Source organism: Myotis lucifugus, unplaced genomic scaffold, assembly GCF_000147115.1.
Source record: "Myotis lucifugus unplaced genomic scaffold, Myoluc2.0 scaffold_143, whole genome shotgun sequence".
Classification (NCBI taxonomy): Eukaryota; Metazoa; Chordata; class Mammalia; order Chiroptera; family Vespertilionidae; genus Myotis; species Myotis lucifugus.
In genome coordinates, this window is record NW_005871191.1 from 2245421 (window position 1) to 2273200 (window position 27780).

At 41.5% G+C, this 27780-nt stretch overlaps 1 protein-coding gene across 1 annotated transcript in view; it reads right to left on the reverse strand.

Annotated features, from left to right (window-relative positions):
* Positions 1–27780, reverse strand: part of NELL1 (neural EGFL like 1) — a 672205-nt gene that overhangs the window by 28844 nt on the left and 615581 nt on the right. Inside the window, exon 16 of the mRNA XM_023758901.1 lies at positions 13807–13947. Coding sequence (XP_023614669.1) covers positions 13807–13947 — 141 coding nt within the window. The remainder of the gene's footprint in view (positions 1–13806; positions 13948–27780) is intronic.

The window sequence follows — 27780 nt, forward strand, 5'->3', positions numbered from 1 at the left end:
TGTTGTTCCAGTTTTCCTGGGACTGTGGGGGGGGGTGTCCCTGAGATAGATGACTTTCACAGCTAAAATCAGACAAAGGGGACAAATGAGTCAACTGCATCAGTCCTATCCCTGCAACTTATTGTTTGTATGACCATGGAAAACTTGCCTAATATCTCTAAGCACTGGTCCTATCATCTGAAAAATGTTGATAAAAATCCCCCCTGAGATAATCTGGTAATTTCAGGAAGTACATGCGTATCTTACAATAATGGCTCAAAACTGATTAGCTGCTGTTCTTGTTTGTATGGTCTGTATACTTTCCCTCTCATAGAAATCACTCATCTCATGAATGCCAAGGTCGCATCTCTTCAGGATATCTTCAAATCTGCACCATTAGCCCTGAGCTCTGTGTATGCAGCCAACCCCACCGCTGCCTGCTAACTGGGGATTGCCACTTGAATTCTGAATTCCCACACAAATTTCCAAGGATTTGATCAGTACTTTGGATAGCCTAACCCAAGAATGCTGATACTCCACCTCTCTCATGAGCCTCAGTCAGTAGACCTGGGCTCATATTATGTGACTCATATTGAAAGAATATAGTTTGCTGACCCTCCATGAACTTGCCTTGGTCACTGACTACATTTTACTTGTAGGCTGTACACATTTAGGTGTTTTACTGCAGATGGAGAAAAAGGTTTCTTCTAGGCAGGAAAATGAGAGTAAAATAAAAGCAGAGCAGCCTTCTGAATTAACCGTTAGTCTACTTTCTGCCATGAACAAATCATGCTTAAGTGATAAAAAATTGTTTAAAAGCAATTCAATTCTGACCAAGGAGAGAATAAATTTTAAAAAATCTATAAATATAGAAATACTTGGTATCCAAAGAGAATTTTACTGCATAGAGGCTACAGTATTGATGCCAATGATTTTAGATTTATTCATTTTTATAGCTGCTGATAGGTGGGAGGGGGGTAATATTATTACTGCATCTGTATCACAGAGAAGTAGAACAGATATGTTTTTATAAACTAATCAATGCCTAACCCTGGGCCATATGCATTCTGTTGTTATATTCACTGTGTTGTTAATCTCTTTAACAAAATGTCACCCTCAACTGAAAAGAATTATACCTCCTACTTTTATTTTGTTATTATATACCTTTATGTTGCCTTGTGTACTTAGCTGTGAACATACTTTTCTATTTTTCTTATTCATTCAAAAGTAATATTCTGGTTTATTTATCTTTGTGTCCTCCACCACACTTTTTTTTAAGAGAGAGAGAGTGGAAGGGAGGGATAGAGACAGAGAGAAACATCAATGTGAGAGAGACATCAATAGGTTGCCTCCTACACATGCCACCAACCAGGACTGGTGATCAAGCCTACAGCCAAGGTACATGCCCTTGACTGGAATCAAACCCAGGACCTGTCTGTCATCAGGGTGATGCTCTGGCCACTGAGTCAAACCAGCTAGGGCTCACCATTCCTCTTACAGTGTATTTCACCTACTAAGAAATGGGGAAACATGTATTGAATTTGAATCTGGTTGAGCTGTGATTTAAGAAGGAACCCTGTCCTTTGGATCCTCAGTGTTTTCTTTACACGAGTACTTCCCACCTTTGCAGGACTGAGCTAGAACATGAGTGGTGACAGATGAAGAGCAGGGTAGAGGTGAATGGCAGAATCCAGCTTCAGGATAACAAAGAGCTTTCTGAGAATTAAATAGCCTTCTCGGACATTCCATATTTATGGAAACATCCCCAGTCTCTCTTAGCGAGTATTTGCCAGCAGGTGCCAAAGTGCCAAAGAGAGAAAGCCCGGCATGGTTTCCTGGTCTGCACTGCAGTGTGGTTAGCGGAATCCTTAGTGACAAATATGCATGGGGAGTCCAGCCAGGGGGAAACCAGAACTAACTCTGGTGTTTTTTTAAAATACATTTTTATTTATTTCAGAGAAGAAGGGAGAGATGGAGAGAGATAGAAACATCAATGATGAGAGAGAATCACTGATCGGATGCCTCCTACATGCCCCCTACTGGGGATTGAGCTCACAACCCGGGCATGTGCCTTTGACCGGAATCAAACCCTTCAGTCCACAGGCCGATGCTCAATCCACTGAGCCAAACCAGCCAGGGCAGAACTAACTCTGTTTTGACAAATCATTCTCTCAAGCAAGTTGTCAGATGAGAAATAATTTCTTCTCTCTCCCACACCGAGGAAAGGTTTTAGGCACACAGAGGTCACCAAGGAATTTCATTTACTACCAGAAACACCCTGCAACCTATGCAGAAAGCGAAGGTGGAAAAACACTGTTAGAGGTGCAATTCTAAAATCATGTCTCAATGAAAATAACAAGAGGGTCACATTACAATCCCCAAGAATTCAAAGACCTTCCATGGCTATTATTTATTGTTTCTTTTCACCACTTCATTTTGGCCCCTGACTTCCAGGAAGTGACAAACCTCTTCCAGAAACTATCCCCGGGTAAGGAGAGTTATGGCATTGATCAAGAACAATAATTGGGACTACCACAGCCAAGAAGGGCAGTCCCTACAGAGAAGACCGAGGAGCTACAAATAAATCTTAATGGGAACCTCATTACCTCAAAGATTTTTTAGCAGGAAATGGCCTAGTCTGAGTTGCTACAAGGTCATGTATCTAGGGATTGGCAGAAACTTATATTGGAACCCATATTTTACTTATATGTGTCCCCACTAATGGCTTTAGTAAGTCATATCACAATTTCTCAGCTGGGTGGCAAAAGAAAATTCAGACTGTACTGTTTTTCAAGTTTATGCATCTATAAAATGGGGGATCATAACAAATAGCTGTTATGAGAACTATAGGACAAATTGTTAGCACATACTAGTTTCTTAATGATGATCACAGTCAATATCTGGCTAATTTTAATGGCTTCCCTTTTAATTTTTTAGGAAAGGCATTTCAAGCAAAAGGAATCAGAGAACAAATTTGCACAGGTATATAGAAAATCACATCAATACAAGCAGAGGGTAGGAAATTTTGTCAGAAACACTACTATATCTATAGAGCTATATTTTATACTAAAAATAGCTACACACACACACACACACACACACACACACACACATATATATATATATGTAAAAGTACCAACATGTTTTCACAACAAAATAAATGTTTCAACAACATTGAGAAACACTAATATTATGAAATAGGATTCACAACTTTCAACTCATCCTAGAATATAGGAATCTTTATAACCTGGTCTCTATTTCCATATTCAGGGTTCTTTTTTGTCGCTCCCCACCCACAACACACCATGTACTAGCATATCAGGAACTTCATCTCCACTGAAGTCTCGCCATCCCTGGGGCACATTCTGATTTCCTTCCTGACTCTGTTCAATCTGAGTGCTATTCCTGCCTGAAATGCTTACTTTAATGCCTGCTTTTCTTCTCATCCAATAGACTCAGTGAAAGTATATTTTCTGTGAAAGAGTCTCAGACACATTGCCATCCCCACAGGCCCCAACCCCAAGAGGAGTTAGTCACTTTTTTCTTAAAGTCTTTTAGTTTTATTTATTTATGTACCTAGCTACTCTACAGCTCCACCTGCCCTACCTCCTCTCACCCCATTCTAGACTGGAAGGATATTCTTCTCTGTGTGCCTTAGGCTCCCACATCGACGAGCACAGACCAGAACCTCTCAATAAATGCTCGCTGAACAAGTGAACAATGACTTTATGCTCAGAGTGCTTTGTTTGGTCTGAGTACAGCAGGTTAAAATCCCCTACTCATAAACCCACAGGTAAATATTTCAGAGCAACATGAGTAATCTCAACTAAAACAAACAAATCAATATTCATTTCAAAGATGTTGTAGATGCTGATCTTTGAGTTGCTGCAGAGACAGGGTTTTGGTTCTAAGACACCCAAGCCAGACATCTCTCTAATGAAATACTTGCTCACACTGTGCTTCAAGGAGGCGGGAGGCTGACAACTACATGGAATTCATTACCAAGAAGCGCTCAGAAACAAGAAAGCAGGTAACTCTCCCTTGAGACCGAATTGTAGATCCCTAGGTGGAAAAAATGGAGAAATTAGGTCAGAGCTGTGACTGGAAACACAGAGTCTGGATCCTGATATTTCAATAGTAGTTTCTGCATCATTGGGGTCAGTGTCATTCTGAGATCCCAGTGACAATTGGTTCTGCTTCCTCCCAAAGATGCATATACACACATATACAGGGCATTCATGGACACCTCTGAAGGCTTTTAAATAACCCAAGGAAGTGGTTTTCAAATTTGAGTCCACAATAGAATCAGCTGAAGGGGGCTTGTGAAAAAAACAACAACCAAATAACCAACCAACCAACAAACAAACAAACATCTCCAAGCCTGACCCTCAGATTTGCTGATTCAGTAGGTCTGGGGTGGGGTAGAGAATGTCCATTTCTAACAACTTCCCAAGGGATGCTGATGCTGAGGGTCTGAGAATCACACTTTGAGAATTACTGCCCTAACCTCCACAGAACACTGAGTTCATAGGCACTAATGTTCAGACAACTATTTTTTTTCTTAGGAATACCCTACTCATTCTGTTGTCACTCAGTTGTAACTGCCAACTACTCAGAAAAAAAATTAAAGAATAAAGTCATTTAAAACCTATAAATAAGATTTTGCAGGGTAAACGCTTCAAGACACTGTGCAGAAAAAAAAATCAATGTGCTACTATTGTTGCTTGATCTTTCCAAAAATGTCAAGTTCATAGTGAAAAGGAGGCCTTAAAGCAAACCATAACCACAATGCAAAGAACCTTTTAGGGAAAAATGTCAGTCATTTCCTGTGTATCAGCCACATTATTCCTCTAGTGTGCAGTCCACCCCTCCAATAAAGCCTTCCTACAGTGCCCATCTCTTCTTGCTTCCTTTTCCCAGAACTCCCACTGGGCCTGTTCCCACAATACAAAACTGTCATGAGTCCCCCTTACACCCCTAGAGTCTGAATAAGCAACTGGCTTCCAATTACTGCGTCTGAGTTGCCGTGGCCTGAAATATAACATTACCAAGTCTCCACTTACCACAATGAAAAGGAGAGCAGTCGTCAAAATATTATTAAATAATTAGAGAGTAGGCTGGCAAATGAAAAGGAGACAAAATATCTATTCAAAAGAGAACTACGTTAGTCAAAAACATGGGGACCTACACCATTTAGCTTAGAGACAAAGCGGCTATTCATACCGAAAAAGCCTTTAGAAAAATCACTCAGTACGGTATGGTAGAGTTGAGTGGATTACATTTTTTAATAATTACAGCAAAAATGAAAGTAATAGATAAAAATTCCCATGTTAATAAGTTCCTTACACCAAAATGAAATGGTATTGTAAAAATTGCTGGCAATGAAAGGACAAGTAGTGTGCTTAATAACTTTTTGTTGCAGAAAAGCACACGCAAAACGTCTTTTGAGCAGCTCATAATTCCATAATACTGAACAAAGAAGGTTTCCTAGAAATCCCTAGAGTAGGCTCTATTCATTCATAAGTTTTCAGTTAGTGTATATTGTAGAGTGCCAAGTCCAAAAGGTGCCCGCCAGGAAAAAAGGGTTTTTAAGCCCAATAAATTGGGACACTAACAATGCATCATAAAGGCTCTGAAACTGCAGTTAATAAACTAGCTAAATTCCATTAATTTAGAATATCCCACACATATTTCCTCATAGAACCCATTGTTGAAAAATACCCCAGCATTAGTGTCCTAAGATCCAGAGTTTAATAAGTGCTCTGTTGGAGTCCCTGCCCCAGCTGGGCTTTTACCACTGATGCCGACTATAAGGCAAAGAATAGGCTTCAATTAGTCAAAATCACTCTGTTGTTGCTCTCTCTCTGCCAAGCAGAAGCCAGACTCCACTCAAAAATATGTGGCCTGCAGTGCAGAGCTGTGCTTCTTAGTTCCCTGCAGCTGGGGACAGGAGGCAGTGACCACTCAGACCTCAGCTGCGGAGCACAGGTGAGCTAGCTTCCTCACCTGCCTGCCAGGTATGCCTGTCTTTTTGACTCATAAGCTTTTGATCCCCATGATGCTGACTGGACATCATCCCGTAGCAATATTAGACACTCTGATCATCTTGAGGCTGCTTTTCCCAGGGAACATGCTGATGCACTCAAGTGACCTCTTAGATGGCCATCAATCTAGGTCATTTGTTCAGTTATGGGATGGCCCCAGAAGGCATGGGCATGAGGCAAAACTTGAATTCCTCTGCACACACACACACACACACACACACTAAACTAAATAAAGAGATCAAGCACTTTGTACTAGGGTGTATGTACAAGAACACAATGAAGTAGAAAATGAGGCAATTAGCTGAATAATCATCACTGTTTACACCTTAATTTAATCCTTTCATAAGTTATCTCCAGTTAATAAACAACCAGCTGAGGCAATTGTGGGAACAGAAAGATACACGGCTCTCACACCTGGCTGTGCCACCGGATGTTTCTCCTCATTGGCTACCTATCTCACACGGAGGGTTTGGCTCTTGTATTATCACTGGTACAGCAAGACCTGAGCAGGTAATAAAGAAAGAAATATTCCTGTTGCTTAATATTTCAAAAATCGTAAACATGTCTACAGTCCTTAGGAAGGATGTTGAATACCATTTTCTGGAAGAAGAAATCTACATGATCACGCCTGATATACTGGACATTTCCCTGCCTCATTGTCTTTGCCCCATAAACAGATATTATAACAGTTCCCACCTGGTGGCCTTGTTCTGAGGATAAAAGGAGTTAGAAAGTGCACAACTCTTAGAAGAGTGCCTAGAACATGAAGTAATTGTTTTTTCTTAGCTATCATTAACATTTATTTTTATAACTATTATATACCTAAACCCTCCCATCCTTCAGGTCTAATCCCCATGCAGTCTGGAAAGACTGCTCTTTAGTTCTCTCTCTTCCCTAATTACCTACATATTTTACAAGGTTGACAGTTTCACAGTTAATTACAATCATATCAGAGTGCTACTGGTCAGTATGTGCATGTTGATTTTTGTCTCCAACTTGGCATTTTACACTCCCTGAGGGATGAATTCTCTGCATCCTCCATACCATCTAGATTAGTGGTAAGACCACAGCAGATTTATTTTTATGGATAAAATACATATAACAACACCATGATGATTATGAAGAGTTTTGTTTTAATAGTGTTCTAATTCTCCTCCTCTTTGTTATCACCCACATTAGTGTCACCTGGACTAGACCCGAGGTCTCCTAGCTCCCCACACACGGAGCACTGCTTCCAAGGCCAAACCTGTTCCCTCTGCTCCAGGGCTGAGCATGACTGCCATCCAAAAGGTGTTTGAACAACAGGGAAATTGTCATTGGAAATTTACTAAACAGGGCTGGGCGTGGCCTACAGAGTAGACTCTATAGTGGTTTAATGTTCTGTTAGAATAAGTCCCCAGAATGTCTAGTTTTAGGTCCAAAGTTCAAGTGGAGAATAGCACACAGGCCAGGCTGTGTCAGCTGGACAGGCTGAGGGTGAACAAGAACCGTGGGTTTGTGACTGAGTTTAGTGCAATGAACTCTTTCCGGTATCATTTTGTGAAGTGTTTACTACCGAACTTGAGAGTGTACATTGACCCTCCCTTAGAAGTCCCAGAATATATCCAGTTTATCCTACATGCTTAACATCTCCAGGTGCATGTAATGTATGCTTGCACTTGAAGGGGAGCAGAAAGCTCCTAGAGGGTCTCATGGGACTACATCTGCAACGTGTGCTCATGACCACTGTCCCTTTTCTACTCTGGATTCATATCACCCGATGTGCAGGGAAGGTACTGGCATCAGTGGATAGCCAGGTGATGTTGTCAAGGCTAAGGTGAGATCAGATTAACTGTTAAGAACCTGCTGCCTTGACATCCTGCCCCAGCCCAAAGTCCTGCCCCTGAGTTTAGTGGATAAAGTAACTCCCCAATGCTCTTAGACCAGACTGGATCCAGTATCTCTCCATCTGGGCCACATTCATTTTCTCTCATTCTATCCTTGCCTTACCTCATTGACTTCCAGCTGCTCTATGTAGAGTAGGGTACATAACTCTAGTGGTGGGTTCATCACTGATCTTACTTCCATTAGCATATTAAAAGCAGCAGCTTTGAGATCAAACACACCCAGATTATGGCCTGTGTGTGCCATTTATGGGCTTTGGAATTTGGAACAAGTCATCTTAATCCTTGGGCCCTTTCCTCATCTTTAAAATGGAAATAGTAAGGGGGCTTCCTTCCTATGGTAGTTGTGAGAATTCAAGTAGACAATGCATGCAATTCCCTGGCAGAGTGTCAGGCTCCTACCACAGGGGGCTCAGTTGTTGAGAATGGCTAACATTATGGGGTGCTTAGAATGCAAGTGCTGAACCTGCTCTTCCCATGCTAGCTTATTTAATCCTCTCAATTCTGCTGGAGCAATTATGAGGATGGCACTTTTGTAAATTGCTTAGAGCAGTGCCTGGCACAAAGTTAGCTCTCAGTGTTAGCTCTCATAACTATTACTGTTCCTGTCTTCATTTGACAGATGAGGGAGCTGAGGTGAAGGGGGGTTCAATGTTGACTATTAGTACCTACTACTTGCCAGGACATTTGCATAAAGAATACTTATAGCAGGAAACATTTCACCAGCACCTATTACTTTAATTATTCTACGGTAAGGACATGAAGGCTTAGAGAAGTTAAATATCTTGCCAAATGCTGCTCAGTTAGAATGTGGTGGAGTTGGGATTTGAACCTTTGTGGACTTACCACCTGCCTCTCCACTATACTTCACTGTTACCTCTAAGGCTTCATTGCCCCCCAGCCCACCTCCTCAGTGAGGTTAGCCCAGGGAGCATTTCCAGGTTCCAGCTGTTTTCATCTCCGCTCCTATGAAAACCACACTCTGGGCAGGAACAGCAGGACCAAATTCTTCTCAGGCCATTTCAATCAACCCCGACACAGCAACACGTTAAAACTGACATCTTCCGAACACATTCCCTTGCAACCTCTCCTGGCTGGTCTATGTGGCTGTGCATGTTGATGCCAGTTGCTCAGCTGCTCTGACCACACAATCCTCACTGAGTTGGTTACAGGGACCAGAGAGCAGGCTCCAGTGTCTGGGAACTGGCTTCCCACAATCCAGTTCTGTGGAGGAGGCAGTACTAGGAGGCCAAGAGGGGATGTGTCCCATAAGGCTAGCTACTGACCAATAAAATAGGGTTTACTGGGATTTGACAATCTTCTTTGATGCCCAAATTGTATGACCAATATAATTTAATTCAATACAAGGTTATAAAGGATAGCAAAAGGCCTAAACTGCACTCTGGGCTATTGAGAACTGATGGGAAAGACAAGCCTGATATGTAAGTTTCATAAAAGAGGTACAAACATATAACTGTGGGGATATATAAGAGGGAGGCATTTTTTTATTATTAGAGAAAATCTACAACAGTGATTCTCTACATTAGCTGAATATTCTTCCTAATCATTTGGAGACTTAACAAAAACAATGACCTTCATCTAAATCCTACAATAGATCAATTGAACTAGAATCCCAGATGTGATGTCCCACTGCAGGTATTTTTGAAAAGCTACTCAGTGGAACCCATTGCAAAGCAGGTGTGAACATCACTAGTTTAGGGGAAGGCCCTCATCAGGAATTTGACAAGTGGAAATGGGGATAGAGGGGTGGTCAGGGAAAAGCAGGCAAGAAAAGGAGTATAGAACAGAGAGTACAGGGTTTGGAAAGAGTGCGCGATGTATTTGAGTAGGCTTGATGATCCACATAGAGAATGAGGGGGTGCAGAGGAGAACAAAAGATTCATGCACATAAGAAAGATTGTGGAGGCAGATTGACATCCGAGGGAGTTGGAATTTATTTTTAAAATATGTAAAAATCCTGCGCTTTATACATGCCACTGTTAACTATATATCAGTTTTCATTGCCAAATGACCCAGATAATTATCTATAATAATAAAGGTGTGATATGCAAACCGAACAGTGGAACAACCTTCTGGATGATCTTCTGGACAAAGCCTGGGCTGCTACAAGGGCCCAGGCAACAACCAGGGAGGCTGTGAGGGCCCACCCTTGCATGAATTTCATGCATCGGGCCTCTAGTGCCAATATAAAAAAGCAATTTCTCACCACTTCTGTTAAAATAAGAATCATTGATCCCCACCACTGTGTCCAAACACAGAGTGCACTGTACCCTAAGGAACAATGAGTCACTGTCATCCTCTTTTCCAAATACCACTTGGCTAATTTTTGTGTGCCCCTCTTTCCTGGAATTATAAAGATACACTGAAAAAATGAGAGAGAGAGAGAGAGAGAGAGAGAGAGAGAGAGAGAGAGAGAGAGAAAAGAGAGAAAGAGACACTTTGCTTAATCTTCCAGAACTCCAATTTGTCTGCCTAAGACTAGTCATTTCTTCAATAATGTGATCTACTTTAGGAGAAACAGGCAAATCTTAAACACTTTTAGTCACGAAAGAGTAAACCTTGCGTGGTGCTGTCCTTTATGGCATCCATAACATTTGCTGCTTACAGTAACTGATGAAGTCAACAGAGCAGGTGTTATTATCCTCATCTAACAAAAAATGCACGGAGTGCATTCCACTGTTCTCCTAAAAGCCTACAACTTGCCACATTTTAGTTTCTACCATATGCCATTCCTGCTATTATCTGGGGGAAAAGCATAGCTGAGTACATATTGCTAAAACACTTAAAACTATTTTTAAAGATTGTTTTAGTTGCTATTTTTTTTTAATGTAAGCATTAGTAGCTGATGTTATTAAGGGCTTATTCTGATGTGATAACATTCAGTGCCATTAAGATATGCTCTTGCAATTCGTAATATTTCTGGTCATAAATTCCTTAAGAATGAGATCTTACCTCTTTCACACCCATATTCCCAAAGACTGTGCTAATGCAATGGTTATTCTCAATGAATATTTTTTTCTGAATGACAATACTCACATGATTTTGTGATATTTGACATCCTGTGTATGTATCACACTCTATAAAGTGAGTTATGTTAAACAAAATAGAAAATAAACCTGACCTTGATATGGTTTAGATTGTCTATTCCTCAATCATTTGTGCCTCAAATGCCTACTACTGTGTGCCTACAGTGGTCTAGTGGTTGGAGGTGCAGTGGTGAAGGACAGACAAAGTCTCTGGCCTCAGGGAATTTGCATGTTTGTGGCAGAAGACAATCACACACAGGCATATGCACAATAAACTTGAGCACAGAAAATGGTATAGAAGATGTGGAGGAGAGTGAGCGATACAATGGAACTGACCGGGGAAGGACTACTTTAGACAAAATGTTTTTTCAAGGGACCATCTCCTTGAAAAGGTGTAACTGTAGTCAAGAATTAAATTTAAAGAAGAACAAAGTCATGTGATAAGACAGGAGTCGAGTGTTCCAGACACAGAGAACAGCAAAGGTCCTGAAAATGGGTGAGTTCAGTGTCATGTTCAAGGTGTGAAAAGATAAAAAGGCTAACATACATAGGGCATGAGTCCAGGAGTTAGCCCTGGAGGCCATGTGAAAAAGTTGAAAATTTATCTTATATTCTGTGGGAAGGTAATAGAAGGCGGAAACAAAACAGAGACATGATCTGATTTATAAACCTCTTTCACCAAGAAATAATTCTGAACCAACAGAGTTCCCTGGACTACCAAAGAAACACTAAATGATGCTCATATTTCTGTTCTTATTAAGACTCATTTACAAAGATATTTCTAAAAGTGTGGAAATGAAGGGGGATTCAGATGAACAATGACCCAAGTTAGAAATGCCACTAATAAAAACAACTCTGTTCCCTTGGCAAGGAATCCTGTTTGTGAGGTTTTCCTGGAAGATCAGGGATCAGTTCATGGATGAACAAAGTGCCCCCCAGGGATGCAGGAGCTTCTGACCCCACCCTCCATGCCCCAGGCATGCCCCTCAGCAGAGCAGAGAGAAACCAGCAGGTGAGGGGACATGACATCTGTCATCCTATCAGGGACATTTATGAGAGTGACAGGGAACACACTGATGTAATTGATAGTTACATAAGAACAATAGGTATAAGCAGGGACTGCCCTTGGGACCTGGGATGCTGAGTCACTCTTGACCTGGGCTTGAGTCTCCACTTGTGTGACAACAGCGATGGGCCAGGGGGCAAGGTGTCATCCTTTCTGTGACTGTGTTTCTTTACCAGCACTTGATATGGTTGCATTTTTTGCGTTTATTGAACACCGACTACCAAAGGGTGTCATGGGAGAGACAGAAGAATAAAAGCCTATTTCATGCTCACAGTATAGTCTGAGAGCACAAACATTGTGTGGTGGTGTAATAAGTCAAGATGCAGAAACACACGCCAGAAACAGCTCTAGTTAGCAGAGGGGAGGAGTGATGACTCCTCTGAAGACATCTAAGAATGCTTCCTGGGGGTGCGGTGGTACACGAGCTGCTTGAGCTTGACCTAGTCCTATTCACAGAACACCTGTTTACTAGTATACTGAGCTGCACATTCCGAGCTGTATGTAAAGCAGGAATATGAAGACCCAGGATAAATGAAAACCGCTCCCTGTGGTTGCATTAACAATAAAGAATCATGGATAGAGCATGGGGCAGAATATGCAGGAACATTTAAGATCATAATAACTAACGTTTATTGAACATTTAACAGATATGAATACAATTAATTCTCACAACACTCTTATGAGGTACAGACTTGCTAAGACCTTGCCCAGAATAACCTACTTAGAAGAGGCAGAGCTGGAATATGACTGCGGGGAATCTGGCTCAAGGGTCCACACCTTTAACAAGGACACTGCAGGCTTCTCAACAGCAACTCTAAATTGTGCTAGATAATTCATGCTGTTGCCTTTTGGCCCCTAATTCATCTTTGCTTTAAGGCAATCTCAGGGGAGAAGTTAAAAACACACACAAGTAGATCCCTGTAGCGACCTTTACAAAAAGAGATATGCAATGAGCAGAGACAATGAATTCTAACTCAGCCACCTTGGCTTTGGGAACCCATGGTCAGAATGCCTGCCTGCTAGGACTGTCCAAATCAGCCTTAAGAATCAGCTGAGTCCACATGACATAAAAGAACTGAACCATCCAAGGCTCTCATATCAACAATTACATTTTTTATCAGCTGTTTGGATTTCAGGAAAGTAGTGAGGTCCTGAAGGTGATGAACTCCATTGCTAACTTCCTCCATTCAGCATTTAATAGAAGCGCAAGCAGGACAGTGATTAAAGGGGACCTTGCAAGGATGGTGGTGGCATTAACAATAATAAGGTTAATGCCACTATATGTTCGTGCATTGATTCAAGCATATCATCTTTAAATACATAGTACCCAATTTAATCCTAACCATGCATGAGTATTACTATTCACATTTTTGCATATTACAGATGAAGGTTCAGAGAGGCACCGTGACTTTTCCAGTACAAAAGCTCCAATTCAAAAGAAACTTTCAAAATTCAGCTACAGTTCCTTCTTTCTCACAGCTGTGTCTCCAACAGTTAAACATTCCAACAGGCCGCCATGATGTCTTTTGGAAATAACTAAATGCCTTAGCATACAGACCCAGACTCTGCCCTTTGACTCTTCCTGTTTCTGTTTAAAAATTCGAAAACCCCACACTGCCTAATTCCCGGCCTAATGCCTGAATTGCCAAGGAAGTGAGTTTGAAAACAGATGGGTTTAACCAGCGAGCGGTCATATTTTAACACCAGGAGCTGAAGAGAGTACCAGAGCTGGCTGCCCCTCCTGCAAAGGCCCTGAAGGATGGAGGGCAAGGCTGAAAGCTGCTTACCAACACAGGACTCCCCGGACAGTGAATAGGTCCCATCGTCATGGAAACCGCTTCTGCACTCACAGTGGTACCACCCTGGCAGGTTAACGCAGCGGGAATGGTGGTGGCACTCAATGATTCCCTCTGTACATTCATCAATATCTGCCTCAGAGAAAAACACAAGCCCACCAGGACATTAATTCTTTTGGCACTAACCCTTCAGCAAACACCTAAATATGCTCATGTCAACAAAGCAATTACAACTGCTCAATGACCTAAAATGCAAGTTACAGGAAGAACCAAATCCCATTTTCTCCAGAATCCAAATTGAAAGCTTCATCTTCAGATGCTTTCTCATTTATGGACCAAGGAAGGGGAGCTGATGGCCATGGAGACAGTCCCAACTGCAAGTGCTGTGCAGGCTTCAGAGACACCAAAAACTAAACTGAGGATGTCTGGCCCAGCTCTGTTACTGCATGCATAGGCCTTTTCTCTGATTCAGTAACTCAAAAGTAGTAATTCCAGATATTATTTGGGATTTTCTTATCATATTCATGAACAAATAAGTTGAGTAAACTCTGGATTCACTAGTGTTAAACCAATGTTTCCTATAGTATGGTCTTAGAAGCTTAACACATTTACATGCCCGGCACAGCTTCGAGAGGAGAATAATATAAATGCCCTGTTTCCCAACCACATTGGGCTTGGGGAAGCTTTCTTTGGGGGGGGGGATTCCTTAATATCTTGGAAACTGGTGTTCTGGGGAGCAGGGTTTGGAAACTACTGTTCTAATTATTTTAAACCTTCTGATTCACTAGAGGACTTGATTTATGACCGTCAATCAGAGATGCTCATTCTCAGTCATTCCTGTCAAAGGAAGGTCCCTTGGGCTGTGTCTGCTCAGTGCTAAGGACCATAATTTTTAGCCCAGCAAACACCGGAGCGTGCATAGGCTCTCCAGCCCAAAGGCTGTCTCTGGGCTGGAGGGTCTGACCTTTGCAGAAAGAGGAGCTGTCAATAATGAAGCCAAGTGTCAGTTCATTCCCGCCATGTAATTATTTCTTGGAATACAGCCACTATTGGCTGGGAATCGTCCCCTCGCTCTCCTGGAAATATCTGAACCTTGGCAGTGTTATATGAATAGAAATCTAATTAATATTGGGATATAGCACATCATGATTAAAACCCTCTTTGCGGTCTTTTTCAACAGTTCCCTGCTGTAGGTGTCAGCTCGGGGCAATCAGCCACCAGTGGTCCTATTATCTAGACAAGTTCTGAACTGTGTGAGGAGCTGTAAATGCAGCTTGAAACCTGTCACTCTCATCATGCCATTTCAGGCAAGAAAAGAGAGAAAAGTGTAGTCTTTATTCCAGGCAGCTCTGGCTTTAACTTTAGCTTTAGCTTTTTCCCACCAACTGCCCTCTTCTTCCTTTATGGCTTTTCCCTGGTATGAAGGGTCCATGCAGTCTTTTGACATACAGTATCTCTTAGGTTTCTAAAATCAGTCTGCCCTCAGGACGCAGGGCTTCTATGGCACCTTCTGCAACTGCAGCCAGGGTGTGTGGACGCGTATTATAAGTCTCCACAGAATGAATTTGCAACATCTACTTTGTCATTTCTAAAATTGTACAGGTGTTCAGTTCTATAGGATACACCGTGGGTCACTAAAAACTTCAAAACCTGAAACAGAGAAGTGACTGGAGGTGATGTTTCACTGAGAGGCAGGGCTGACCCTAGACTATGGAGGCAGTTCTGTATTTTTTATTATGGGTTACCCAGGGACACACATAACCAGAAGACTGATTTTCAAAGGTAACGTCTCTACATTCAGCTCAAAATACTCTCTGCAGCAACAAATTCTACCTCAGGCATTTCTTCCCAAAGCTCCTAGGAAGGCAGTCTGGATCCCCACAGACCCTGTCACTTCTAGATCACCAAGAGTGTTTAAGTAGCAACCATCTAGCCATGGTGAGTGTGGTGGGGAACCAGGAGATACCAAAGCAAAGCTTCTGAAATAAACAAAACAAGGCTATGTCCTAGCTGGCCGGAGATGGGCCTCGTTCACATCTGCTGCCCTTTCACACTCAAAACCACCCCCGTGTGGAGGAAAAATCATTGGAAAATGTTACCAATAATTCCTCTAGGCTTCGATGTCAAAGGCAATTCCTAGGAGGAGGAGTGGTGGCGAATGATGTGCAAATGTTGAAAAAAAAATGTGCAGATAGTTTATTCCCAAAATGGAATGATAAGAGAGAGCAGGAGAAGCTTCCGTGGCCCAGCGGGAGTGAAGAACATTACAGGAACACATCTATGATTTCCCCCCAGACAAGCAATCCCTGCGTGGCATTGAACACGAGATAGGCGTGGAGCTGTCCCTTCTCTGTGAGCTAAATGGCCAGGGACTCGCTGGGAGTCGTAGCCAGAGCTCATTGCACACTGGCACCTGGTAACAAGGCTGAGCATTGCTGATGTGGGTGCAAAGTTTATACCTGAAGCCAAACATTTCATTCCTCATACAACCAGACTCCTTGAGAGGCATTCACATTTTCATCAAGCTCCTAAAACTGCCTGTTTCTTCTGCATAGTCACAGCAGGGTTAAAAGCAACCACCAGACTCCAATCCAGAACACACTCAAAGGCTTTTTGGCAACATTGTGGGGGCTTTAGACATTATAAATGGGCTGTGACTGCCTTTGTCCTCAGAGATCCATTTCTCCTAGCCGGCACTTGCCACAGGCAAACAAACAAGACAGATGCTCTGGGAACGAGGTCTCGGTGAGTTCGCTGTGGAATCCAACTCTGTCTCTCAAGGATTTCTGATAAATTGCAGTGAGCCTGGCTCATCACACAGGTTGTCAGCCATCCCAAGGGAAAGGGACAAACAAAAATAACCATGTTTCCTTCCTATACCAAGTCCTAGGATTGTGTTTAAATTTCAGTTTAATCCAGCACAGACCTGAAAATGTGGCAGAGGAAACAAGAGATGCTGGGGGGTTGAGAGTGAAACCTGTAGTGTTCATTTCTGGGCCCTCAGTGCCAAGTGTCGGCAACATAAAAACTCACATTACAGCCCAGGTCAAAGGGCTAACAAACGGTGACACCGGGTTCAGAGTGACACAGGACCTACATTTGTCACTCATCTATCAAGAAAGAAAGTTGATCCATCAAGAAAGGAAGTTTTACAAAAGATAACTCTTATTCAAGTCATATTAATTGAGCTGGAACTAGGTGCCAAGGATGTTTTTTGCACCATGGTGGCTGGAAAGGTGATAGACACATGATTCCTGAAACCCAAGAACACCCAATCAAAGGGAGGGGATATACACACTCATCCTTCAAATCCCAGCCAATATCACCTTCCCCAACTCCTCCAGGTACACAGTCCCCCATTCCCAGGGACTCTATATACACACACATCCATGTCAGCACACATCTTACTCCATATCACACCTATTTTCCGTTTGTGTCCATCTTGCAAATGTACATTTCTCAAAAACCTAAGAGACATCTTAGGTTGACATTTCTTGATAGTGAGTATCAAGAATATGAAGGTTCCCCCAAAATGTTTGTGGGAATGAATGAATGACAAAATAAATGACAATGAACTAAATGAAAGGAACAATGAAAAAGAGCTATCCCAGAGACTCAAAGGGCCACAAGATTTCCTGGTGTTTTCAAATCACAAAGATGTAATGTCAATTCACAAAACTAAATATAACGGGGTTAGTTTAATCTTTATATGTTATTTACTGTTAAAAGACGCCATGTGGTTTTATTTAATACTTGCTTCTAAGTCTAATCTTTAGAAATTTTTAAGGAGGCACAATAGGCAACAAAAAGACATAGTTATAATTGCCTTCAAGGAAGGATCCTGACTATACCTGGAGTTTTTTATCAATATCAAAAAACAGATGACTACCCAAGGTTTTTTCATAGGATGTGCCCTAAGCAACACACTTAATCCTATTTGGAATGTACAGTGAATTTGTTCCCAAAAGCCATTTGCAAACAAATCCTTCGATTCTTGCAAAATGCTAGTGTCTTGAATTGGATGAACATCTTCCTTTACCTGATATCCTGCCCTCTCAGATTTGCTACTTGAAGATTTATAAAAGCAGACAAGTTTTTCTTAAAGCTTATTTCCAAGGAGATATTTTTTTGTATTTCATATTAATTGGTTCACAGTGAAGTACAGGCTTACATTGCATTTGAAATACATATTTTATCAGGATTTATGAGGAGGTGGCATCATAAGAAAAACTTTTGATACGTTCATTCATTCAACAAAAGCTTATTGAGCACACATGTATAAAGGATTGTATTACACCCTGTGATACCGAGATGAAAAGGTAAGTTTCCTGTGCTCCTTACACGCAGAGTCTATTAGGGCAACCTGAACTGTAAAAAAATAACTGTGGTTGAGAACATGGGCTTTGGAGACAAACATGACTTAAATTTCCCACTCACCACCACAGGAATACATTGTTTAGATTTTTTCAAATCTTTGTTTTCTCATCTGTAGATTGAAGAGAATAAAAATAAACTTCACAGACTTGTGAACAAAGAAGACTTTTAAGCAAAATCTATTATGTTTCTTCTTTTGTATAGAATATTCACTTTGGACTCTTTATTGCTGCTAACAATGAGCAGATGGGCAAAAATAACTCATATTAACTTGTAACCAGGAAACTGGTAGAGATTGCAAGATGACTTCTGGATCTTTAAAAACATTCACTTCGCCCTAACCCAGTGGTCGGCAAACTCATTAGTCAACAGAGCCAAATATCAACAGTACAACGATTGAAATTTCTTTTGAGAGCCAAATTTTTTAAACTTAAACTATATAGGTAGGTACATTGTCATTAACTTAATTAGGGTACTCCTAAGGCTTAGGAAGAGCCACACTCAAGGGGCCAAAGAGCCACATGTGGTTCGCGAGCTGCAGTTTGCCGACCACGGCCCTAACCGGTTTGGCTCAGTGGATAGAGCATCGGCCTGCGAACTGAAAGGTCCCAGGTTTGATTCTGGTCAGGGGCATGTAGCTTAGTTGTGGGCACATCCCCAGTTGGGGGTGTGCAGGAGGGCAGCTGATCGATGTTTCTCTCTCATCGATGTTTCTAACTCTCTATCCCTCTCCCTTCCTCTCTGTAAAAAATCAATAAAATATATTTAAAAAAAAAACACAAAAAAAACATTCACTTGTATTTTGAGATAATTATAATATTGTAAAACATTCAGGAATAGAATCAATGAATCTATTATATATGCCCCCATTAAAATGTGAATTATCTACTCCCAAAAGGGGCACAAGTACACTGAACACAAACCTAATTATTATCGAATATTTGCAGAATATTTGCAGAATGCCAGGATTGTACTCAACAAAACATGCATCAGAATGTTTGTGGGAAACTACAAAGACAAACAAATGAGAGAGAGAGAGAGAGAGAGAGAGAGAGAGAGAGAGAGAGAGAGAGGAACTCTGTGGTAGAAAGAGGCTAGCTTTCCCATCTCCTCCTCTTCCTGGGCTCCCAAGGCTGTGTCTTGAGCACACCTCCTTTGCGGATGGGTGAGGCCATGTGAGTAAGCCAGGAATAATGTAATTCCAGCATGGCTCACAAAAAAAAACACTCCTATGAGCCTCTGTGCTGTTTCCATCTGCCCACGGGGGCTAAGGTGCAGGGAACCTTGAAGCCACTTGTTAAAAATGGCAGCGTCTCTGTCTGCCTGGCTTCCTGCAAGACTGCAGGGCAGACCGGGCCCTGTCATGGACTATTTATGCTATTTATACGAGCAAGAATACATTTCTGTTTTACTGGGCCAGGACACAGTTTGGGGTGCCTTATTGCTACTGCCAGCATTTTCTGTTTGGATAGACTCCTTTCCATATTCAGGGGAAAGACTGTGCTTTGGTCAGAACTCACACAGATACAAACAAGCAATCTCTGAAAGGAAAACAAGCAAACAAGAAAAGAGGCTCCACACCAATCACTGACTATTATACTTAAGTCAAGGGCCAGATAACAACATGCAAACAAGACCACACTTTGGAGTCAGCTACGGTTGAGTTTGAGTCCTGGCTCTGTTCCTTCCTGGCGGGTTGACTCTGAGCAAGTGATTTATCTTTTTTCAGCTTCACTTTCTGCCGCTCTTCAATGAGGACGCTATTCCCTAGCTCATAGTGTTATTTTAGGGATTGAATGAGATCAATGTAGAGCCACTCTACAAAGCAAGGCAGGAAATCATTAGGTATGCGAAAATGAACATTCTCTAGTTTCTATGTCCATGTCAAGACAGTCCAAGTGTTGGGGCTTCAATTCCCTACATATAAAATGGAAGGATTGTGCTACAGCATACTCCAGTCCTCTCTAAGCTCTAATGCCCTAGGACGGGAGACATGGGCTGTGGGCTTATGCCTCCATCTGCTACTGACCAGCTCAATGGCTGCTATAAGGTTTAAGTGGCCTCTTTGAACCTTGATTTCTTCATTAGCCAAGTTGCAATTTTTTTTAAAAAAAGCATGTTTTGTCTGTTTCACAAAGGAAACTCTTGATAAGGTATGAAGAAGCTCTGGAAGTCAATTGACAGCTACACAAAGTATATGGTGATATCGTTATTACTGTGTCTTCTTTATAAGTCCTGATTAGCCACTAGTCTTGGCCCATTAAGCTGAAAGGTGCTTGTTATGAATAACAGTGGCAATGGCATTGGTTATAGGACTGTCTGCCTTTTGTACATCTCTTTCTTTACTGACTTGGCACGAGAGAATCAGTCTCTTCTTGGTGTTGCCCTTTTCGTGTTATCTCTAAAGTCTTGCTTTTTTGTCTGTCTATTTTCTAAACACAGCATTGCCAAATCCTTCCATAGAGGACCCATTTATTTGCACTTCAACTCTTTTCTCTAGTCTGCAGGCTCAATGATAAACATCTCTAAACTGACCTCTAACATAAGTTTGTATACAAACTTGTATCACCTAAGAATTCGCTAATCTCAGAGGCCTCTTCATTTCAAACTCCTTCTGCCCAAACATACAGGGTGGGGCAAAAGTAGGCTTACAGTTGTGAGTATGCAAAACATAGAGTTTACTCTTGTGCTATTTATTAATTATTGTGTTATTTTCCATACAAACAACTGCACACCTAATCTTGCCCCACTCTGTATATCTTTCTATATATCAAACTAATGTTCCTCCCCAGCACTCTTCCCTAGCTCTCCTTCCTCACAATCAATGCATTAAAGGTTAAAGTTTCTATAATGGCTTACATCTTACCTGATCTGCCTGCTCTTATCTCTTTGAATTCATCAAACATTGTTTCTTCGCCTTACCCAGGACACTACACTGACTTTCTAGCTACTCCCCAGGCATATCAGGCATATCTTGGCATGTGTTGTTTGCATATGCTGTTCCATCTTAGAATGTTCTCTCAGATATTCCCATGGCTTTATGTCTCAACTTCAAAGTCTTTACTTGCCTATCCATCTTCTCTGCAAGTCCTTGCCCTGGCCACCATGTCTAAAATTGCCACATACCTACCCACTTCAGCTCAAAAATCCCCCATCCTTTTTCTGTATTTATCCTCTTTGCATGCACTGACACCTAACATACTTTACATCTTACATGCATATCATATCTGTGTCTTCTTCCCCTCTCTAGAATTTAAGCTCGATGAGGTGATATGAGAACAAAACAGGACCTGGGACTTGGAGGGCACAAAGTAATTTGAGGGATGAAGAAAAGACAGAGGAAGGGAAGGAAAATACACTGGAAATTCTATCTTTAACATCCATTCTCTAGATCTGTTGCCCACACCCTGCTCGTTTCACTTTTTCTGAAACCTGAATGAGTACAGTATCTCCAGGCTGTCCTTTCAGCCACTGTCCCCTCCAACCCATAGAAATATTTGGCTACTGTTCCCAAAACCAATTACTCAAAAAATTTAATTAAAGTAACACCAGCTATTCTGGCACTCAATAGCGAATTCAGCTTGGGGATGTCACTTTCCAACTTTATATTTTAATTATATAATTTTTATAATAAGCAAAGGTTAAATTAGATCTGTATTTTTCATCCCGTACTCTACAGAGCACTCTTTGGTGACCAAGTGAATCTCAAGACACACCTACTTGGAGTGACCATGGAGCAACTGAATGTTTCTGTGGCATAGATCAAGTACAGTTTCATCTCTAGGAACCTTGATGATTTTAAAACACTGATATAGATCATATTCACCCCCAGCCTGAAAATCCTAAGATTCTGCAATGTTACTACACTGTGCTTCTCTAGTACTTACAAATGATCCTTATTATAAAAGTCTTCCACCAGGCAAAGTCAGGAATGACAGAATTCCTGACATACTCCTGCTGTTTAGCAAGCTGGATGGAAGGCTGGATGACTGGAGGTGCAGCCAACTTGGTACCATGGGGGAAATCCAATCAAATCACAGACACACAAACTGGCCTTCTAATAACAGTGCGCTACTAAACACTGCCACCAGATTTTTTATCATGAGATAATTTAGGATTTTATAAGTAACTCACAATCACTTGAGTTTCCTGTTCCTTGCGACCAAAAGCAATTCTAACTAGCAGGATATTCTTATCCCTATATTTCAGATAAGGCACCCTGTCCTAAGAGAGCAAATCATTTCCATCTGGTACACAGCATGGTAGATTGAAACTTGTTTTTCTCTGATTCCAAATCATCAGTAGGTTAGTCTACCTTTCAATAGGTCACACTGTCACTCTTAACAAAGTTGATCCCTGTGGCCTGATGTGTTCAGGGTACTGAACTGGCTAAGCTTTACTTTTCCCTCTCATGCCATCCTATTGAACCCTGGGAACATTAATCCTTGATTAAGACAGTGATGAAGCCGTCTTGAACAATGTTTTGTTTTCCTGCTGAAAAGGAGGAATGCAAGTTTGTTTTAAATTTATTCTTGCAGAATGTTAAACCTATCCCTTTAAGACAGGTCCACTTTTATTTTTTTTACTTTGAGTATTTCAAAAGCCTGCATTATTTTTAATGGAGGTATTTATGCAGACACAATAAATACGATAATTTACCTACAAATAAAACGGAGAGCTTCAACCCCCAGTGAGAAATGGAGAATTTAAATAAGTCCTTTAGAAACCGTTACCATATTTCTGTCACCATCTGATTACACTGAGAGAAAAATTATTTCATGTTGCGTAATGGCAGACAAGCAACAATTATAATGAAAAAGTTCTTTTGGAAAAAAATAAAAGCTTTTTTTGTCACATTCACAAAGTTCTGTGATTTTTTTTTTTTTGAAAGAAAGAAAGAAAGAAAATTATCTTTTTTCCTCTCTTCTGTGAGTTGGGGGGAAAAAAATCAAAAGAGAAAAGTGAAGCGCACTCTTAGACAGAAGGCCCTGGGTTTAAGATTCCCAAAGGCATGCAGGCTGGTTTGTCTGGCCATAGCTCCTCAGCATCCTAGATGCCTTTGGTTTGAAAATGTCTGAAATGACTGATGCCGCTCACATGCGACCCAGAGACAGGAGTGGCCCCATGAGTCAACCTTGGAATCTTGGTAACTTGAGGAGCCCAGAGCCAGGACCAAGTAACTACAAGAGGAAACAAGGTGTATAAACAAGTTCCCTTTGAACAAACAACCACTCAAATCGAGAAAGCTCTTAGGCATCTGAGAAGACAGGCTACCAAGAGCGTAGATGACATGGGGTGAGGATCACTTTGAAATGAATTAGAGAATGTTACTGTTGCCTGTGGTTATGTGCCTTATGTCCTTTCTTAGTGCTTATAAAGAAACAATAGCTCCTTTGAATTGTGTGATTTAGCCATTGTAATGCCTATGATAACTAAGAAAGTCTAAATTCTATGTGATTAGAAAGCATTGAATCATAGAGGAACAGAGGAATGGAATTTTTATATGCTACCATACTCAAGGTCATACACTCCAAGGATTAGAGGCTCCAAGCAGGCAGTCTAGTGGATGATATAGCTCAGGCTTCAGTAAACTGGGCGAAGAACATGCCCTGCCATGGGGAGCAGCTAGTACTTAGCTGCAGGAAATGTCCCCACCCCAGGCCATGTTGGAATCCCAGCAAAGACCACTCCTTCATGCAGTTGAGGGTTCACTGGCTAATTCTGATTATATGGTTGGTTTTATTACTATTATTATTTTAAATACCAGTAAGGCCAACACAGGGCAGGACACATGAAACGTATTTTCTTTGAACTTGAGCCTCTGTTGGCAAATGTTGAATCCTATTACCATCCTTTTACACATAGAAAATGTGAAGCTCAATGTAAGAGGTGATTTACCTAAGGTCCTCTACTTGGTAGAAAAATACTTAATAACATACACCATGAATCAGTTCAACAGTTGTGTTTAAAGTAGTGATTCCAAACTGCTAGACATACTTGGAAGGCACATATTCTCTCTCTCTCTCTCTCTCTCTCTCTCTCTCTCTCTCTCTCTCTCTCTCAGATATTTATCACCTCACATGTGCACATAAACTTTTCTAGATGATGAAACATAAATAAGAGAATGAACATTTCTTCGATGTCTATTAAGTGCCCAGGCACTATGATTCAGTCTCCATGGCAGCCCTAAGAAGTACCACTTATTCTCCCCATTTTACAGTTAAGAAAACCAAGAACCCATGTCACTCTCCCAAGGCCACAGGACAGTCCATGAAAGAGCTGAGATTCAAGTGCAGGGTTACTAATATGAAATACTCCTTTTCCTGTTATGCAATACTACCTCTTCATGGTGCCTTCTGTGGAATCTTAGGTAAGCGTACATGAGTACATGGACTCTTTCTTTGAGAACCTCACAGCCTATTGAGGGAAACAGACTTAGAAACAAACATCTCTCTGGGGGAAGCCCTATGCTAACTACACGGAGAAACTACATAATTTTTTTGGGGGGGACACACCCAGCACCAGGTCTGCAGGAAGCTACTCACTCAGCTCAGTCAAGCTTCACTTGCTCCTCCCTCACCAACCTGCAATGAAACCAAGTGGAGATGCCAACCTACCCCCTGCAATTTCTAGAGAATGTTCCGGCTTCCCAATCAAACTCAGACCATGAGCTCTTAAGGTGTGTTTTTGCTGTGAAATGCTGTAGGCTTGGCAGCAAGAATGACCCCTTGGGCAGGTGCAGCATGGCACCATGTCCAATGTGCTGTCAGGTGCCGTATTTTGTTTGATCCTCACACTCCCACAGTGAGCTGGGCGCTTTGGGATTCAGACGCTCCCTTCAAACATGATGAAAAGAGGCTGTGAAAGAAACTGCTCAAGGTGGAGAGCCCCGCAGACAAGTTCCGCCTCCTGGTTCAGTGTTCTCTGTAGCCTTACATGCTAACTATTTAGGCACTTGGTGATAGAGGAGAAAGGATATTAGAGGCAGGAAACGGAAGTAAGTTCCCCCAGAGAGAATTCGCTAACATGTTGCAGTGGAATTTGATTGCTGTCGGTGGTATTTCTATAACCTCCTTCATCTCCTGAGCTTTCACTTCTATTGCATCTTTTTGGTTTCAGTAATTTTCCATCAGTTACTCTCATTTATTTTCCTTGGTTTGCACCAAACCCAGAGATTTTCAGAAAGAAGGACAAACACAATAGCCATGAACCCCCTGACTGTTTAGGTTGAGGACCACTGAAGGTCAATACTGTAAAAGCGATGCAAATGTCTAAAAACGAACAGGAAAGAAGAATGAGTAAATAATTTAAGCATCCACTCATGATTGCTCAGGAAAAGTAAAGTCATCCTTCAGTAGAGCGTTTCACTATTGTTGTTGTTTTTTATCCTCACCCAAGGATATGTTTTTGTGTGTGTTTTTAATTGATTGCTTCAGAGTGAGGAAGAGAGAGAGAGAGAGAGAGAGAGAGAGAGAGAGAGAGAGAGAAACAACAACAAAAAAACACTGATGTGAGAGAGAAACATTGATCAGTACCTCCTGTACCTGCCCCAACTGGGATCAAACCTGCAACCCAGGCTTGTGCCCTGACCAGGAATTGAACCTGCAACCTTTTGGAGTACAGGACTATGCTCCAACCAACTGATCCACCCTGCCAGGGCTCACCATTTTTTTTATTATTGTTATTGATTTATCCTCAGTCCTATTCCATCTTTAAGCTACAGGAGAACTTTCTTCTGAGAAGGTTTCCATCCATTACCATCACCCTGACCATCGGTATCACCTTCATCTCCTAATTCCTGGCTTCTCAAGAATGAATGACATTGCCAAAGGAACAAATGCATTGAAAATCGGTCTTCAACAAAATGGAACCGGAATGAAACTGTACAAAGAATAGTTTCCCATTTCCTAGGGCAGGGCTTTTCTGTCACAAAGCACAGACCTCTGAGCCAGATCTATTCTGCAGTCTCAGGACAGACGACCCAAACAGTCAGCCCTGTGAACAGCAACATCCCATGCACATCACGTGCTTTTGCTTGGCCCGCAGAGAGTTATATTTAACAACTGACCCAGGTGCCAATGGAAAGAATCTGGAGATTTCACATACAAATTTTGGATGCCTGGCATCTCTAAAAAAATCTGATCTAGCAACATTGGACCCACATTGCCCCGTGGCAACCACTGGTTGGAGATGAGCAGCGGCTGCTACCTTTAAAGAGGGCTTAGTCTCTCCATGCAGAGCAGTCCATACGTGGTTCACTTTACTCATGCTTGACAGGTGTCAACATCTGAATTTATGGCACCTGCCAGAAGAGGCTGCCCTCATGCTGACAAAGGCAACAGAATTTCTACACGTTCTGTATGGTGCACATCTGATATTACAAATATTCTTAGTATACAATCTCTATAGAGGCATTTTGATGTACCAAATAAACACAAGAGTTAAACTAAAATCATAAGGCAAATATTTAAATTAATATAAATTAATGTGCTCAGGATTTTAAGTCAGTGGATCTGGTGAGATGGAATGTAAATGGGCTTTGTTGGACTACATCTGTTGCAAGTATTTTTTTCATGGTCATGTAGCTTATGTTTTCAGATGGTTTGGGGTTGAATTCATAGACCTGTCCTTTCCTTATTGTGTGGTTTTGGATTCTTTGTCCTCATATTCCTTACCTTTAAAATAGAGATAATAATTCTTGCCTTGAGATTGTTGTAACTATTAACTGAGAGAACTACTGTTTGTAGCAGGTGAATAAACACGCTGGTTTCCTTTTACCCCACACCTTTGTTACCAAGGTTACAAAGTAGAATTTGATCTATTCCTGCCTTTTAGGAGACACATACATATACAACTAAAATATACGACAATAATATAATATAGTTATAAATCAAATACAGTTAACTACAAATCAGAGCTACCACATTATTCTCTCTAGCAGTAAAATCCTGGGATGGCATACTCCCTGGTAACATGAATTCAAAGATAGTATAGTTTCTGAGCGGACATTACTTCTCATTCTCTGCCTAGCCCGCATTATCAAACATAGGTGAAATAAAGTGCTTATCTTTTGGGGAGATAGAAAGAGAAGAGAAGGCGAGGCCAACAGTAAACAGGAGACGACCTTGTTTCAAGCATGAGAATGTGCCCCATTTGCCCAATATTCTTGTGGGATCCTTTCAACCAAGAGGTTACCAACTTACTAGGACATTTCAGAAAAACAGCAGCATAAACCAGCCAGGACAAGGAACTAGAACCATCCAACCTCAATGTGATAGTGAGGTCTGAGGACAATCACCACCAGGTGGCACCAAATAGCAGCTCGGCTTGGGTGAATGTGGGTCCTGGAGCTGGCTCATCTGGCCAGGCTCATTCCACCCCGTTTCCTCAATTTTGTTATGAAGTATCCTTGCATTTCACACAAATTAACATTTTAGGCCCATTTTCTCTTATGCATGGTTGTTACTGTATTTGGATTTTAATACGATTTGAACTCTATTACAATTCCCTATAAGATCTGGATGCTCCTTACCTCCTTACTCATCACACCACTTTTCCCTGAGCTCCCCACACTCCAGACACTCTGCCTTT